The 16999-nt window shown below is 38.5% G+C and overlaps 1 protein-coding gene across 2 annotated transcripts; it reads left to right on the top strand.

Annotated features, from left to right (window-relative positions):
- Window positions 1-68: 68 nt before the first annotated feature.
- LOC103465350 (sorting nexin-6) lies at window positions 69-15162 on the top strand. Of its 2 annotated transcripts, none has more exons than XM_081607237.1 (14): window positions 69-776; window positions 963-1073; window positions 1233-1340; window positions 1891-1951; window positions 2085-2209; window positions 2761-2844; window positions 2927-3001; window positions 3095-3125; window positions 3684-3771; window positions 12584-12623; window positions 12705-12791; window positions 12867-12956; window positions 13130-13195; window positions 13322-15162. In XM_081607237.1, the coding sequence occupies exons 1-14, from the start codon at window positions 771-773 to the stop codon at window positions 13457-13459; spliced, it is 1110 nt and encodes a 369-aa protein (XP_081463363.1). In that variant the 5' UTR covers window positions 69-770; the 3' UTR covers window positions 13460-15162. The 2 variants fall into 2 exon arrangements, with proteins under 2 accessions (XP_081463363.1, XP_008408307.1); XM_008410085.3 differs by having other exon boundaries at window positions 960-1073.
- The last annotated feature ends 1837 nt before the right edge of the window (window positions 15163-16999 follow it).

Genomic DNA, 16999 nt, shown 5'->3' with positions numbered 1-16999 from the left:
TGCTGAGATTTATCAGATAAACCAGCACAAAATGGCACACAGTTGTGAAGGGGAAAGATGAGTAGTCTTACTTTGAGAAGCTGCCAAGATAACTGCCATGGTAACTCTGGAGGAGGTGCATATTTCTTCTGTTCAATGGACAGGATGTTGGCTTGACAAACATCCGATAAGATCAACAAATCTGGCCTTCATGGTAGAGTGGCAAGAGAAAAAAATCCACCCTACAATCCTCTTCACAATAACAAACCCCACGTTTCGGTAATATTCCGCTAAAATTAATTGAAGTTTGTGGTTGCAGTGTGATGAAATGCATAAGGATCAATGAGCAGGACTATTTTAGAAGCGGCGCTGCATGTCCTTTTGTGCTTCCGTTGCAAGATAAATTGTAAATTCAGTGGCTACGAGGTTGTAAAGCTGACGTCCTGATAAGTGAGCGGACCGTTGGGGCAGTTTTCCTGCGTGGGTGTGCCAACGGTCCAGAGTTAAATACTAACACGTCGTTTACTCATCTGTTTCCCTTCAACAGCACTTTTATATTTGCAACAGTTTTGCTTTTTTTTTTTTTTCATGTCTCTCAAGGACAGAGTGCACTTTGACCCAGAGGATATCCTGTGCCGTCTCAGCAGCAGAGGACTGAAACAGAAGCAGACAAAGGATCGTCTTAGTTTTTGTGCTTTTTGTAGTGCAAAGAAAGAAGATTAAAATAGTGGGGGGGTTTTATTTTTACAAAAGCAGAGAAAAATTGAGCCTTAAAGATTAAAGGTTTGAAGATGATGGTAAGTAATGGATTAGTTTGTTTTCGGAAACTTGTGTCATGTGACAGTATTTTACTTGATGCAAACATCAATCACTGCAATGTAAGTTTATTTTGTAATAAAAACCTGGAATGTAGGTTTTTATTTTGTTTTGGCTAAGATTGACTGCAAGTCCTGAGTTTATCCTTTTATTTTATTTTTAAGCAGGAAGAGGTGAACGAGGCGACTTCTGTTCTGAGCGTCTATGGACATACCGTCAAAGTTACAGAAGTCTCGCAGGACGGGGACACACTTACCTTTATAATCGTTTCTCAAAAGGTGGGAACGGAAAAATCATTTCTGACTGCATCGGCTTCAGACGGTTGCTGAACAGCTCTTTGTTATTTTGGCATAAACTGCACCTGCTGATTGGTTTGATAAGTGAAGTTGAAAGGACTAACTGCTGAAGTGACTTGTGGTCTCTGGTGTCCATTCAAGCTGTCTGGGACAGGAGAGTACCATGTGGACCGGACCTACGATGACTTTGAATGGCTTCAGCAGCATCTGTTCGCTCAGGAGGATGTACCCGGGATACAAGGAGTTATTGTAAATGCTTTTTCATTTTCACTCATTCTGTGTCTATTGTTGCAAAAGTCAGAATTTGCTAGTTACTTTTTTGTCCCTGAATGGAGCATCAAGAAACAGTTATGAGGACAAACCTGCAAACATCTGTAAAATGCTAATTATGCAGTTAGCTAGTCTTTAAAAACGTAGGTTTTTATTATAATATGCTGACGTGCTTGGAAAGTTTTCTGTAAGTCATAATTGTAAACAAAACAAATTTGAAATGATCAGTAATACTTGTCTGATTTGCTGTCTTGCTATATCCCATTTTTCCCAGTGTTGGCTATAAGGATTACCTGAAGACCTTTATAAAATTGTGAACTTCCCAATAAAATTCTGAATATATTTTTCAACATGGTACTGCTTGTGTTCATCAAAGGTCATGCTACTGATGTTATGTTGATACACGACTTCATGCTTTCTAGCAAAAACAATGCCAGGTTTTTTGTGTTAAACGCGCTTACACTTAGCTTTTTTTAATTGGAGAAATTGTGAACATAAATAAGTGAGACATTGCTTTCTTGTTTTTAAGTTCCCCCCTCTCCCGGCGAGGCCTCAGGTGAATGCATCTGCGAAGGCCATGAAACAGCTCGGTAAGTGCGCCCGAACATCTCTGAGCACAAAAGAGCAATGCAATACATTTAATGAGTTTCCAGTTATGTGTTTTTTTTTCTTTTCCTGCTATTTTTTCTGTGTGAAGTAAAAAAACACTTGTTTTTCCTGCAGGTTTTCTTGGTTTAGGAGAGTGGCAGCCGTACTGCAAAGCTCTGGAAACTTTCCTCAGGCAGGTTGCTGCTCACAGCATACTCAGCAAAAACAAAGCTGTGGAGGTCTTCTTGACAAGCACTGAAGTGAGTGGCCACAGGCACATCGACACCTGTCTATATTTTGGACTGTCAAACTTTTATCTCCGACAAGCAATGCTGGTTTTAATAGAGTTCACCGAAGAAGCTTTATATGAGACAAACTCACATTAAATGGTTAAACTTTCACCAAGATTGTTTCAAAGGGGAAAATCTCATGTGACCAACGTGGCACTCTCAGAAAATGCTAAGCTTTTGCTTTGTAACCCTGTGTTTGTGTGGTTATAAGCATTTCTGATGAAGAAAGGTTCTTTATTCAATCCTTCTCACAGCTGAAAATGAGGAGAGGGCCAGACTTTCCTCAGACTGATTTTAGACACTGGTAGACGTGTATAAGGAGCAGCTCACTCAACCAAAGCGGAAAGATTAGCTTTAGGGGGTTTGATGTACAGGTGAAGGATGAGATTTAGCACAGAAAATAACAGAATCTGTTTCCTGTCTGGCTGAGTGCTGCCTTGCGTGGAGTGGTCCATATAGTGTTAGTAGTTTTACTGGAACATCTGTTTGAACACACTTATTGGTCTCTTATATGTGTCCAGCCTCCAGGCAGACAGAAAGTCAGGAGAAACATTTTCAACCGTCTGAGTCAAGCTGTGGAAGAAATGAGGAAAGAAGGACATAAGGTGTGCAACATTAACTTGTACTGATGGAAGGCATGCAAGGTTGGTGGTAGAAAGTGTGAACGCTTTAAAAATCTGCCTGCAGGACGTAGATGAGTTTTTTCAGACGGAACGTGATCATAACCTCGTTCTGACTGGACATACCAGGATGGCGGGGGAAGTGAGTTTATCTCTGTCTTTGACCTCCTCCCTACCTTCTCCCACTTACTAACATTGTTCCTTTTAACTTGACCTTTTTTTTTTTTTTTTCCAGAAATTCCTCGACGTGGTGCTGACTGAGCAAAGTAAGAGACTTGTTTGGATGCGTGGCAGCAACATGTTCAACACCAGTTAATGCAGTCAACCACACATTCACCTACGACATCTCAAGCCTGCATTTTGTCCCTTAATACTTTCTTGTCATATAAACAAACAATTTTTTCTATAGTTTCTCATGAACCTAACCATTGTGCATCAGTTTATTTAGATACATTTTTTAAAGGTTTTTCTTTTTTCTCAGACGGCCTTTGAATTGCCTTGTTGCTGAAAATGTGCTATATAAATAAAATTGCCTTACCTTACCTTTATTTGAGAGTGGTGAGACACCAAACTAGGTAATAAAAGAGGGTTGGGTTGTGCTTTAGCACTGCGCCACCACAGCAACCCCATTCAGTTGAAAATATTGATGAATTATAGAGATGCTCATCATAAAAATGCTCAAAGCTCAAGTAGAATTTCATGAAACATTCAGAACAGAGTGCTCATTTAGCAGCAAAAGGATGTGCTTACATTGTCTGAAACTGCAAAGACACAAAAAAGGAAAACGATGTAAACAAATAGCATCCATTGTACTTCCTTTTCAGAAATAGCTGTGGCCTGTGGGCACTTTGCTGCTGCTCTGCACCTCTGTGTTGAAAACGGAGAGGATCCAGAAAAAAGGGCTTTTTCTAGGTGAGAAAACAAATGTTTTCTTATAGTTACAGTTAGTGAAACGCTGTGTATATTAATAAAATACACGAGTTGTAGTGTGACTTAAAGGGGAATATGTTTATGTTCTTTCTTGATGTTCAGATCTCTCGTTTGTTCCTTTGTTTTAGATTTTGCTTTTATTTCAACAGTTATAGAGCAGAACCAAGGGCAGGCCAGTTTATCAGTAAACAAAATGTCTGAACTCCTAATCACGTCATATCTTTTAAAATCTTATATCTTGCTCCATTCCCATAAAAGATAGTAAAATCACAGGCTTGTAAACTTTGGGGTTAGACGCTCACATCCTGCATCAAACGCAGCCTTCATAAAACACAGGACTGCAGCTAGTGCTTTGTGGAGATTTCTACAAAAGTGAAGAACTCCTGCATACATTCAGTGGTGGAGAAAGTACTCAAAAATTGACTTAAGTAAAAGTACAAATACACAGACAAAAATGTACTCAAGTAAAAGTAAAACTACCACATTAACATTTGTACTTAAGTAAATGTAAAAAAGTACTGGCTTTTAAAAATACTTAAGTATTAAAAGTAAAAGTACTTGCTGAATGCATTACATAATCGCTAATATCATCAAGTGTACCGATTGTATTTAATTTTAAAACATCAGTAATGTGCCATTTTAATGAACAATGCCACAGATAAAGCATGTTTTTATTGTGTTTACTCTGTAACAGTTTATATTTAGATATGTGATTCTATACATCATAATTTCAGGGATGGAAACATTTTGTCTCCTGTCCTACCATAGCATGAACTTCACCTTTTTTTATGCCACTGGTGGCTTTTATTTTGAAAGAAATCCAACAGAAAGGGGATTGGAAAGAAGGTGGGTGGGAGAGGACAGGCAACCAAGGAGCCAGTAGCAGAGTTGTAGTCAAGACCACATACCCAAGACCAGCACCCGCGCTACGTGACACAAAAAATTGAAGTTTACCTATCAAAATTGCTTCTCAAATTGATCTGAAAGACCCACATTTCCATAAAACACCTAGATATTAAATATGAAATAAATTTAATCAGTAAAGATCCGTCCAGGAGAATCGGATCGTTCCTGAATGTCATATCACTATATTGCACTTTGGTCACAGCGTTGTCCCATATTTGCGACACCTCAGTCAACACCGCCACATAATAATTCAGCACATGAGTGACAAACCTTTTTCATCACAGATGCAACATGTGTTTCTGTACAGCTAGCTTTGCTAGCAACACGTCCACGGAGCTTACCTTTCTTTAAGCTTTCCTTCCAAGTGACGATAAAAGTTGGATGAAGTACCCACCGCCTGTGAAAGCGAAGCGCTGCTTATTTTACATGTCGCCATATCTTATGATTTATGCAACGCTATTATATTACTGACGATTAGACAGACATCTTCTAATCCATGTCTAATCCAGTGGTTCTTAACCTTTTTTGAGGTACCGAACCCCCCAGTTTCATATGCGCATTCACCGAACCCTTCTTACTGTTTAAAACCTGGTCGGAGGAACATGTCCCCGCTGACCAAGAGGTTTCTGCAGGAACTATTGAACAGCAGAACGAATCACTGGTCAATAAAGAACAGTCCATCATTGGAGTGCAGGAGACTATTGAGAAGGAACAGCCCTCTGAGTCTGAGGAGCAGCCACCAACCACCAGGCGCAACAAGAAGAAAAAGATAGTTTCATATCTGGTTGGAGAAACATGCCCCCGCTGAAATAAGGACTTCATCTGAAAGCACTGGAACGCAAGACGTTTCACCAGTTGAAAAACAGGAATCGATCTCCGTACTGCAGGAGACAATCGATCTGGTAGAGAAGGAAGAGTCCTTTAAGTCTTGCGCTGAAAATCTTAATAAGCAGGACACTTCTCTGCCTGAAGTAAAAGGTGATCAGGCAGTTTCCTTGAAAAAGGAGATTTGCGTTGAGGAAACACCACTGGTCACCAAACAGGATTTCAGTGTCTCCAAAACACAGGAGACACTGGATCAACGAGAGGAGGCACAGCCACCAACCACCAGGCGTATCAAGAAGAAAAAGATACCGTTTCATATCTGGTTGGAGAAACATGCCCCCGCTGAAATAAGGACTTCATTTGAAAGCACTGGAACGCAAGACGTTTCACCAGTTAAAAAACAGGAATCGATCTCTGTACCCCAGGAGACAATTGATCTGGTAGAGAAGGAACAGTCCTTTTAAGTCTTGCGCTGAAAATCTTAATAAGCAGGACACTTCTCTGCCAGAAGAAAAAGCTCATCAGGGAGATTCCTTGAAAAAGGACTCTTGTACAGAAGCACCTGTGATTTCTAAGACAGAGCTGGTCACCAAAAAGAAATCACAGAAGAAAGTGGATCAGAAAGGGGAGAAACAGACCTCAATGACGAAGCGTATCAAGAAGACGCCACTGTTATGGAAATCTTTCCCCGAGTCAGACGCTTGCGTAGATCTAACATTTTTGGCAGAAAATAGTGACATCAATAATGGTCCTCAGTCAGTTTTGCCCACGAGGGTGAAGAAGACATTTTGGAAGGTGTTACCTGAACCAGAACCTTGCATTGACCTAAATTTCTTCGCTGAACATATCGAAGAGCACGATGTTTCAGTTCTGGCAAAAGACGGTGAGCAGGTAGCATCCTTGGAAAAGCAATGTTATTCCAAGGACACATTGATTTCCACCACAAGTCAAGCAAAGTGTACGCGTCAGGCCAAATCTAAGGAACCTGAATTGGGAAGTATCGAACTACAGAAATACCTAATGAGACAGCTTGATGAGATGTTCGACATAAATCGTAAACTGAATGCTAAACTCAAATACCAGAAAGATCTGTTGAGGAAAGTACTGTCAGAGCAAAGACAAGACAGGAGGTCAATGGGGTGGGGCCATGAGTGGGATGAGTGATTGGCAGGATTTGGAAAGAGAGCTACTATAGATGTTAATTGGACATTTTAAATTATATTAAAAAGCAAGGACATGAGAACTCATGTTTATCCATTATACAATTTGTATTTCTAATTCTAAACAGAAAAAAGACAACCACATTTATTAATTAAAGGGAGATTTAGAAAAATAAAATTTTATCAAAATGGAACAAAAAGAGCATTTTAGAAGTCTAAACCTACACAAATTGGGCAAGATATATCGATATCTATATATATCTACATATCGATATCTCTCTATACATATATAAATCTATATGTAGATAGCTATATATCTACATATTGATATCTCTATCTCTCTATACATATATAAATCTATATGTAGATCCATCCATCCATCCATCCATTTCACTAATTAGCCGTGACTGATTAGTTTTTCAAGAACAATCTAAAACACGACTTAATCAGTTAACGAATACCTTTTTTCTAATTTCATAGTTTCTGAACTGTTCATGCTTTGCTAGAGCAGCGGTGCAATATGTCGATCGTGGAAGGTTCTACAAGGTGTTGCGCAATTCTGTGCGTTTTGGTTCCATTACCAAAATAACTAGCAGAGCAGGAGTTTAAAATTAACTAATCAACCACCGCTGTGTTCAGGGGAGGGGAGCGCTTATTAATAATCGCAAAATAAATAAATGCAAACCTAATATCGTATCGGACTAAATGTTATGTTTTTTTTTTAAATCTCTGGTCAGCTTGTGGAGCGCATGAGGTTGCCATGGCAACGGGTGTGCTTAAATGACAGAGAAGGAGAGTAAAGATGTGTGAGTGGTTTGGAGTTGATCACCTGTTCGGATTGTTTTATTTTTCTCTTGGCGCATCACAGCCGCTGTAGTTTCTGAACATTCAATAAATGACAAACTTGGACTAATTACCTCGTTCTTTGTGACTATACGTCAATCACAACAAACATCAAACAAGGTAAATATGTTTAATTAAGTATTTAACAAACAAATGGCTTCTACCACGATAATTATGTGAAATTAAATTAATTGTCTAATATTAAAAAAATAGTTAGGTGCTGTCGGACTCAAGAGTCTGAGAGGCTTTTCCTCTATCCAAAAATTGTTTTTGCCTTTTATTTAGTGGAAATATTGATGTTGATGAGATTTTCTCCAAAATAATAACCTTTTTCAACCTTTATAGCTAAATTGTTGAAAATGAGGCTCTAACATTCACAAATGACAGTGAAATTAAATCCAGTCCAACATCTGGTTTGAGGTGATTCCTCTGGAACCTGTTGGAGGAAAAATATCCCAACTTCAGAAGATGAGCTTTAACCTAACAGAGCTCTGTGGTTCCTCCTATCAGTATGAGAGTCAGGGTGAGGAGGCGCCATGTTAGGAAGAGAAGTGGAAGCTGCAGGATCTTCAGAACAAACAGGTCATGATGCTGGGCTACTGATTATCCCTCTGTCTGGACACAGGATCAATAGAACCAGTTTAAAAGCTAAATGTTCATAATTTAGGTCTCATGACATCTCAAGGTGTCAACATTGCAGCCAGTGGGCTGAAGGAAGTACGGCTTTATTTTGTAGCAATTCAAGAGGTACGCAGCTTTTATCACTTCGCAAAAATTTAATCAGCACAGAAACTCCAAAGCACACAAAGAAGCAAATAATTTAGTTTTTTTTTTTGTCATAGTACCCCCAAGAATTTAAAACTTCTTTCACCCCTGTATATTTATATATATATATATATATATATATATATATATATATATATATACACACCCATCCATCCATCCATCCATCTTCTTTACACCCTTGTCCCTCAGTGGGGTCGGGAGGGTTGCTGGTGCATATCTCCAGCTAACGTTCCGGGCGAGAGCCGGGGTCACCCTGGACAGGTCGCCAGTCTGTCACAGGGCAACACAGAGACAGACAGGACAAACAACCATGCACACACACACTCACACCTAGGGGCAATTTGGAGAGGCCAATTAACCTGACAGTCATGTTTTTGGACTGTGGGAGGAAACCGGAGTACCAGGAGAAAACCCACGCATGCACAGGGAGAACATGCAAACTCCATGCAGAAAGAAATGAACAGACAAAAATGTACTCAAGTAAAAGTAAAAGTACCACATTAACATTGTACTTAAGTAAAAGTAAAAAAGTACTGGCTTTACCTAATCACTAATATCAGTAAGTGTACCGATCATATTTAATTTTAATACATCAGAAATGTGCCATTTTAATGAACAATGCCACAGATAAAGCATGTTTTTATTGTGTTTACTCTGTAACATAGTTTAGACTTAGATATGTGATTCTATGCATCATAATTTCAGGGATGGAAGCATCTTGTCTCCTGTCCTAACATAGCATGAACTTCACTTTTTTTTGCCACCAGTGGCTTTTATTTTGAAAGAAATACAACTGGCAGGGGAGGACATGGAACCAAGGAGCCATGTAGCAAAGTTGTCATCTAGACCAGGGAACCCCAGACCAAATCAGCACCCCGCGCTACATGACACAATAAAATTAAGTGCACCTATCAAAATTGCTTCTCAAATTGATCTGAAAGATCCACTTTCCCATAAAAACACCTAGATATTAAATACTTGGAGCTGAAATAAATTTAAACCTATCAATTCAAACTCTTCTTCATTCTGTTTTGCTTTCATCTCTCTGCTACGATCCACAGAGGTCTTCTGCCACCCTAAAAAATGTAAAGCCCTTTGGCGGTTGCCCATATTGCCAATGTCAGAAACCACTACTGTCTGCACTATTAAACATAGCAATTAACACTAAACAACGCTCATCTATGAACACTGTCTAAGGCTCAAAAAGTAACCGAGCAGAAGGAGGTGACTGTTCTCATCCTCCCTCCCGCTGCAATGTCTGCCGCCATGACAGGTGGCTGAAACAAAGAAGAGTGAGCATGCTCTGTGTTCTTACGTTCTTGTTTTACTTATTCGCCAATGTGAAATAAAATAATAACTACAGTGTACGCACACAGTGAGGCTTCAGTCCTATTAACCTTAGTGAAGATTCGTCCAGAAGAATCGGATCGTTCCCGAATGTCATATTACTATATTGCACTTTGGTCGCAGCGTTATCCCTTATTTGCGACACCTCAGTCCACACAATAATTCAGCGAATGAGTGACAAACTTCTTTAATCGCAGATGCAACATCTCTCAGTACAGCTAGCTTTGCTAGCATCACGTCCACAGAGCTTACCTTTCTTTAAGCTTTCCTTGCAAGTGACGCTAAAAGTTGGATGAAGTTCCCACCGTCTGTGAAAGCGAAGCGCTGCTGATTTTACATGTCGCCATATCTATGATTTATGCAGCGCTATTATATTACTGGCGATTAGACAGACATATTCTCCCGCTCAGAGGAAACCACTGCGCATGTCTGGAGCTCCCTGTGCGAATAAAGGGGGAAGCGATGGGTGACAACAGAAACGTATGTCACGTTATTGCTTGGATTTTACGGCGCCACCTTAAGTTCCTGAACTTCACATTTTAACGAAAAAAAAAGCTCAACGCGACTTGGATGTAACGAGTAACGCGACAGTTTTGTAGAAATGTAGTGATGTAGAAAGTACAGATACTGTAGTGACCATTTGTCTCTATCAAAAATCAAAAAACTCAAAACTCAAAAGGTGATCTAAAGAAAAGGTGAATCAAACTCAAATAGTCACCTGATGCACCGTGGATTCTGGTTTACGCAGCAAAGAAGGATCAAAAGTCAAAATATAGTTCTTTGGTTTTATTCTTTGGCTGATTCTGTAGGCTGGTAAAAAACCTTATGACCACCCACGTGCATAATATGCTACCCAAGACCCACCTATTTATACCGTGAAATACCCACATCCCAACCTGAAATTAATTAACTAATTAAGTGAATTCCTAATCAAAACAACTTATTCTAAACAGCAAATTAAACAAAAATTTCTAATGATAAATCAACTAGGAAATAAAGAATAAAACAATTTAAATTCTAAGATTTAACCAAAAGAAAAAAGGGGAAAATGGCTCCTACAGATACTTACTGTAAAATGTAGTGGAGTAAAAGTAGAAAGTATCCATTATTAAATCTACTTAAGTAAAGTACAGATACACGAAAATTGTACTTAAGCACAGTCCCACCACTGTATATATATAAAATTACATTTTTAATCGAAGTGACCTAGATCGCTGTCATCACCGTCTGACAAAAATAAATAAAAATAATTTTTAATGACCCTATTAGTAATATTTTTACTCATTTTGCAGACAAATGCTTCTAAAAAAACAAAATAAATATTATTTAAAACAAAAAACTACAAAAAGTCCATCTGACAGAGTTGACACTGCATGAAGGAGTTGACACAGAACTGAAGGTGATGAAAAACTAGTGAGTAAAAAGAAAAACTTGATGCATATGAAGTAATGCAATTTATGTAAAATACATTAAAATGAATTAATTGCACATTTAAGTGAGATTTGACAACAATTTCACTGAAAGTCACAAAAACTGATGGAGTTGACAAAAAGCCAAATTAAGATTTTATTTCACAAAATTTCATAAAAGTTTTGTAAACTGTCAGTTATGGTGTTGACAAACATGGTTGTGACAAAAAACTTAGGAATAAAAAGAAGAAAAAACTAAAGAATAACTTAAGCTAACCAGAGCTAACTAGCCCTCTGAGCAAAGGAAGAGAAAGGAAGTGGTCATGAGGTCCTCAGAAGTTTTGGTGCCTCCCAATAATGCCTGATTTTTTTTGACATTCTTTTCATTTCTGACGGTGTTGACAAAAAGTAGGGACAAATTTCAATGGCGTTGGAAAATATATAAAAATTATTTTAAATTCAATTTATTGATACTTTTATAATTATTTATATGACTACTTATACTTAATTGTCATAATATATAATTTTAGTATTTCTTTAATTGTTTTAAACTATTATAATGTATTGAGTTCTGCTCCTGGACAAGGGCTTTTACAGGCATCATCCACTGACTGCAATGTTTAAAATAAAAAAAATATTCAGCAAATATGTGGAAAATATATATTGTTGTGCTCACATGACCCAGGTTAGTTTAGTCAGATATTTGAAAAAATTATATTTTGTGTATATTTTATTCAAATTTTGTGCTTTATCCATAGAACCTGTTTAGTCCCTATTCTCAAGAATCACTGTATATATGTAATGTCTCATCTAACTTGTAAACAAATCTTAATGGATGGTCACACATGAAGGATTTCTTCGTCAATACATTCAATAAATGTGAAGAAAGCTAAGAATATAAAATCCCTTCTTTAGTCACACAGTCATACATCGTACATTTCTTTGTTTAGTCTCGATAAAGTTAAAAGGTTCTTTCGGTGCCACTTACAATTACAAATCTTAGGACAAATCTAGCGCCAAACCCCAAGAGCTCCATTCCCAAGCATTTAAAAGTGTTGTTACAAAAAGATGTGATGCAACGTGCTTGTAACAAAAGTGCTTAGTAGCAACACATTTCTTGAATTTGATTTCGATTTTATGAGACGGACCAACAATAGGTAGTCAATAATTGGGAGGAAAATGTTAAATATTATTGAACAAACAGCATAAGACAGACTGAGGAACAAAAGACGCAGGTCAGGGATGTTATGGAAAAGTTTAAAGCAGTTAGGTTATAAAACAGTATCACAAACTTTAATCTGTCATCTGAAAAATTAAAAGCATATAGCACAACTGCATACATGCGAAGACATATGTTTTTTTCTTGTAAGCTTTTCCACCACCTCAAAATTATGAAATGTGTTGATCTAACACAACACCTCCCAGTAAAATACAATTGTTATAACACGTCAATATGATGTGAGGCATTTTCCTCTTAGACAATCTGACATGTTCATTAAACACACTTTCTGCTTGCAGGGTTTGTGTGAAATTATCAGAAGTATTCGACTCTATAAAGGTAGCTATTTTGTCATCTTTTCAGTAGAAGTATGCTTAATGCATTAGTACCAGACTAACCAATGCGTTTCTGTGTGAGCAGAAAAATATAATCAGCGTCGCCGTGAATGACATGAACACTCTCGGACTGGGCCTGGACCTGGACTCGCGGTACCAAGAGGCAGAAAAGGTGAGCTCTCTGGTCGTAGAGTCGACTCTGACCGAATCGTATTGATGTGTGTGAAATACATTGTTCTACCTGAAGGAGATGCTCTTCAGAAGAACCTGCAAACTGGTGGAGCTGGAAAACGCCCGCAAGAACGCTGAGAAAGCCAAACCTGTGAAGAAGAACGCTGTGAGTGCCTTCACCTTTTTTATACGTGAAAGGATTATCATGGCGGTAGACGCACATCCTTAAAGTGAACAGCAGATGGCAGCAACATTCTGCTTGTGTAATCCAGCCTTAGAAGACGAGAGGAAAGACCCCCCAGCGAAGCATGGAGTGATGTTGACAGTGTTGTGTTTCAGATGGAGGAGGTGAAGAAAGCAGCACAGGGAGAGTTTGAGCAGATCTGTAAGGTTGCAAAGCAAGAGGTAAAATAGTAAATAAGCAAACCAGAACCCATACTGCCGTAAAACTGTGAACACCTCGCTAATAAAAACATTATTTAGATATTTAAGCAGTCAAAAAGCATATTTATCATCCTTTACTCTTTGCAGATTGTCCATCTGAGTCAGGACCGGGTGGGAATGGTGCAGAAAAGTCTGACTCAGTGGTGCGAGCAGCAGCTTCAGACAGCCAGAGAAGGTGCTGACGTTTTCAACCAGCACCTGCAAGCCTTCAAAGCGATGGTCTAATTGACCTCGCTGGAGCCACGACTGCCTTCAAACCCACTATGAGTTATAACCAGTGTGTCATTTAATGTCTCGTACTTGTCTGACGCATTACTGGACATATGTTCTACACTGAACCTGCACTACTGCTGCCTAAAGATCATCTGTCGTCTCTACCTAACTTTACCCGAGGCCCCGTCATGGGGTTGTGTAAATAGACTCTACAAATTAGCACTGAAATCCCACATGTAATCACACTAACGTCTATAAAACTCGGGTGAAAATGACCGCTCTGAGACTGATTATCTGCGGAGCTGTGATTGTACCTGTGCTTTATACAACACTGCTTGAATGTGCTGAGATTGTATTCTGCTGCTTTCTAGCTGCTACATCAGCTGTGTGTGTGTATGTGTGTGTGTGCGTGTGTGTGTGTGTGGGAGGGGGGTAACATAAAATAAAGTGTGATGAATTGATTCCTAAAGCACCTACTTTCCTCTCCACCCCTGGGTCATGAATCAGTTTATTTGACCACTCCTGCAAGGACATGGCTGCAAGGTCGATCATCCCTACCTGCTAATTCCACTGCTATTGATATTAGTAAAATACCCTTTCTTTTCTTTTTCTTTTTTACATCTGGGTCAAAATTAAGCTGTGCTTTGCTGAAGTTTCAGCGCATAACCTCGTAAGAGAGTGCTACCAGCTCTAGACCGAACCTTCTAGTCAGAGCGTCGCTGTGCGCTTCATCTAACCTCCTCCAACCAGTGAGTGAGAAAAGAAGAAGCTAACATTTAATGGAATGAGTCGGCGAGAGATTGATGACTGCTCTCATGTGTGGCGATAGCAGAGGGGATGTTTGACAAAAGTCCAAAGAAACAACACTGAGAGCAGGGAAACAGGTTGATGTTGTATTTAAATCACCTACAGATGTAATTTAGTGGCTGATGCTGTAGGACTAAGAGTTTGTGAAACGTGACCTCGGTTTTTGTTCGTAACATTCGTTAGCAGCAATTATTTACTATGACATGCAGATTGATATGATTATATATTTACTCAACATGAAACTTTATGAAATCTTTTTTTAAATCCTACTTTCAGAATGCAACATGAGCAACATTGACTTGAAAAAAAAAACAATAAGCGTTGCTGCACAGTGTGGGAACAAGATTTGAAGCCTACTTTGAGACAAACTAATGTCATTGTTTTGTATTGTTATAATATGCTGGGAAAAATTCACGAAAATAAGAGCGGGTATGCTGTGATTCCATAATTGGCTGCTGTTTTTTGGGGGGTTTTTTGGCTGTAGTGACTTATAGTTTTATTACTTTTTAATATAAACCGCTGTGCTTGTAATGAACTTGTATTATCTGCCAGTCGGGGAAAGCTATTTGAGTTTCTTAAGCCCAAATAATTCCTAACATATTAGATTAAAACCTTGAAAAACCAGGCGTTATAAATAACAGTATGTTGTAAAAAATATTCATACCCAACAAGCGACAATCAGAAGCTGACAATGAAAAGTATTTTCTTATTTAAAAATGGAAGAAAATGATGCATATTTTTTGTTTTTACTTTTTTTAATGTGCATCTGTGCTTGTGATATATCTGTAAAGTTGTTTGAAATTGAGTTTTACAAATAATTCTAAGAATAATCTTTCAAAACCCTAAAAAAAGTAAGGAGAAGTTGTTTGCTTGTGAGAAATTAAATGCTGCCGACACAAGAAATCTGAGGAATGTCGTTTAATATTTCTACATGGATATAAAAGCATATTCTGTTGCTGTGAAGGAGCCTTTCTGTACCTTGGACTCTGTCTGTCAGCTGATATTCTTTGTCCATTTTATCCTCTGACAGAATTATTTTAGTAGCTGCTGGCAATGTTATATAATTCACTTAAATGCAGTTCAGTTCCCCGACTGAGGTGAGAGCAGCACTTTGAGGATGTCACAAACAGGCCGGCAGTTCAAGGAGGGATGTAAAGTGTGTCTGGCTGTGGGGCAAACATAAAGAAACCTCATGGCTGCATCCACTGAAAAACAACTTCTTTGGTTCTTTCCACGCTTCCCTCCTGATTCTGCACCTTGAAGTCAGTTTTGGTGGGGTTTTTTTCTTCTTTTTTTTTAATCACTACTACCATCATTTCTCCGTTCAGCATATTTATCATTTATATTTAAAATAAACAGTGTCAAAATACCTTCTGTGAGCTCACAGAAATACTGTTTTGATTGAAAATTGAAACTTATCCCTTGGCTACAATCCGGTCCCAGTCCAGGGATGGGAGCTCACAGCAAAGTTCTCAAATAACGACACAATGAAATTCATCCTGGCTGAACGGAACGGCTCCTGATTTTGCATCAGCGACATTGTTGGGTTCTCCTCAAAGCCTCAGCTCCCCTTTAAAAATTGTCCAGTCCACGCACCCCCCGGCCCCCCTGCTGGTTTAACTGAGTTATCTGTAGAGTGATCTGCCCCAGGCGGGTTGAGGAGCAGGTGGCAGGAAAAAAGTCACGTCTTTCCACAAGAAAGGAAACCAAACTACCAAAGAGGAAAAATAAAAACAAACATGGGAAGGACAAAAGATTGTCTTGTTTGGAGCATAACAGATCAGAACAAGTTGTCTCTTCGTTGCACATTCACATTTTATTTTGAGAACACGGACTAATTATTACTATCATAAATTAATCTGCATCAATAATCTGATGTCGAGATGTCGCACCCTGGTGGTAGGAACAAGTTCACACTTTAGCCTGTTGCCAGGGATCGAGCAAGACATGTTTAGTATCTTGAAATCAACATTGTGAAGATGTCACCGTCGTAATGTCCATTGTAAAACCGAATTTAACGGTCCTCAAAAATGGCAACATTAATAAGACAACCTAACATTTTACTGCGAGTTAATGACGCAAAGTCAGTTTGTAATCCTCCAGTTGGTGCATTTGGTAAGCTGTGATGCCTCATAAAGACTATTTATATTGAATAAACTTACAGTTTTTTTTACATAATATTAATTCATTCAATTAATTAATTCAAAAACATGATTAATGTCCAAATATAGAGATAAGCTATGATAAAATTTGTTATTTTGCCATGGTAAAAATAATGCACAAGAGCTGTTGATTAAGTTACCCTGGGGCCCCATCAAGCTTTCCATGCAATATCCCAGAGATAAGTTAACTTTTCTTAGTTCATAGCGCCAGTGTTAAATACAGTAGGTTGATAGTTTTGTATCACAGACTAAATTGTCGTTGCACTATCGTACATCGTGGGTTACAACCTGTTAAAACCAGATGATTTAAAAACCCTGGCTAAGCAAACAATAAGAAATACCAGGAGGCAAATGTTTATTTATCAGGAAAACAGAATAATCTGTCAGAGCTTTCTTGCTGCTGCCAGGCTGTCATCAAATAAGCAGTTTTGTGATTCAAACCAAGTCCTCTATCATGAACACATGCAGGGAGTACAGTTCTACTTATGCAGAGCATGTTCCCTTCACACTGAATGGAGGAGGAAACATTAAGTATTTCAGCTAAGAGAAGGAAGTTCTGCATTAATAAGCTTAGACATAATTT

Source organism: Poecilia reticulata, chromosome 5, assembly GCF_904066995.2.
Source record: "Poecilia reticulata chromosome 5, P_reticulata-male-v2, whole genome shotgun sequence".
Taxonomy (NCBI): domain Eukaryota; kingdom Metazoa; phylum Chordata; class Actinopteri; order Cyprinodontiformes; family Poeciliidae; genus Poecilia; species Poecilia reticulata.
Note: the sequence above shows the minus strand (reverse complement) of the source record. Positions and strands in the feature narration are given on the sequence as shown.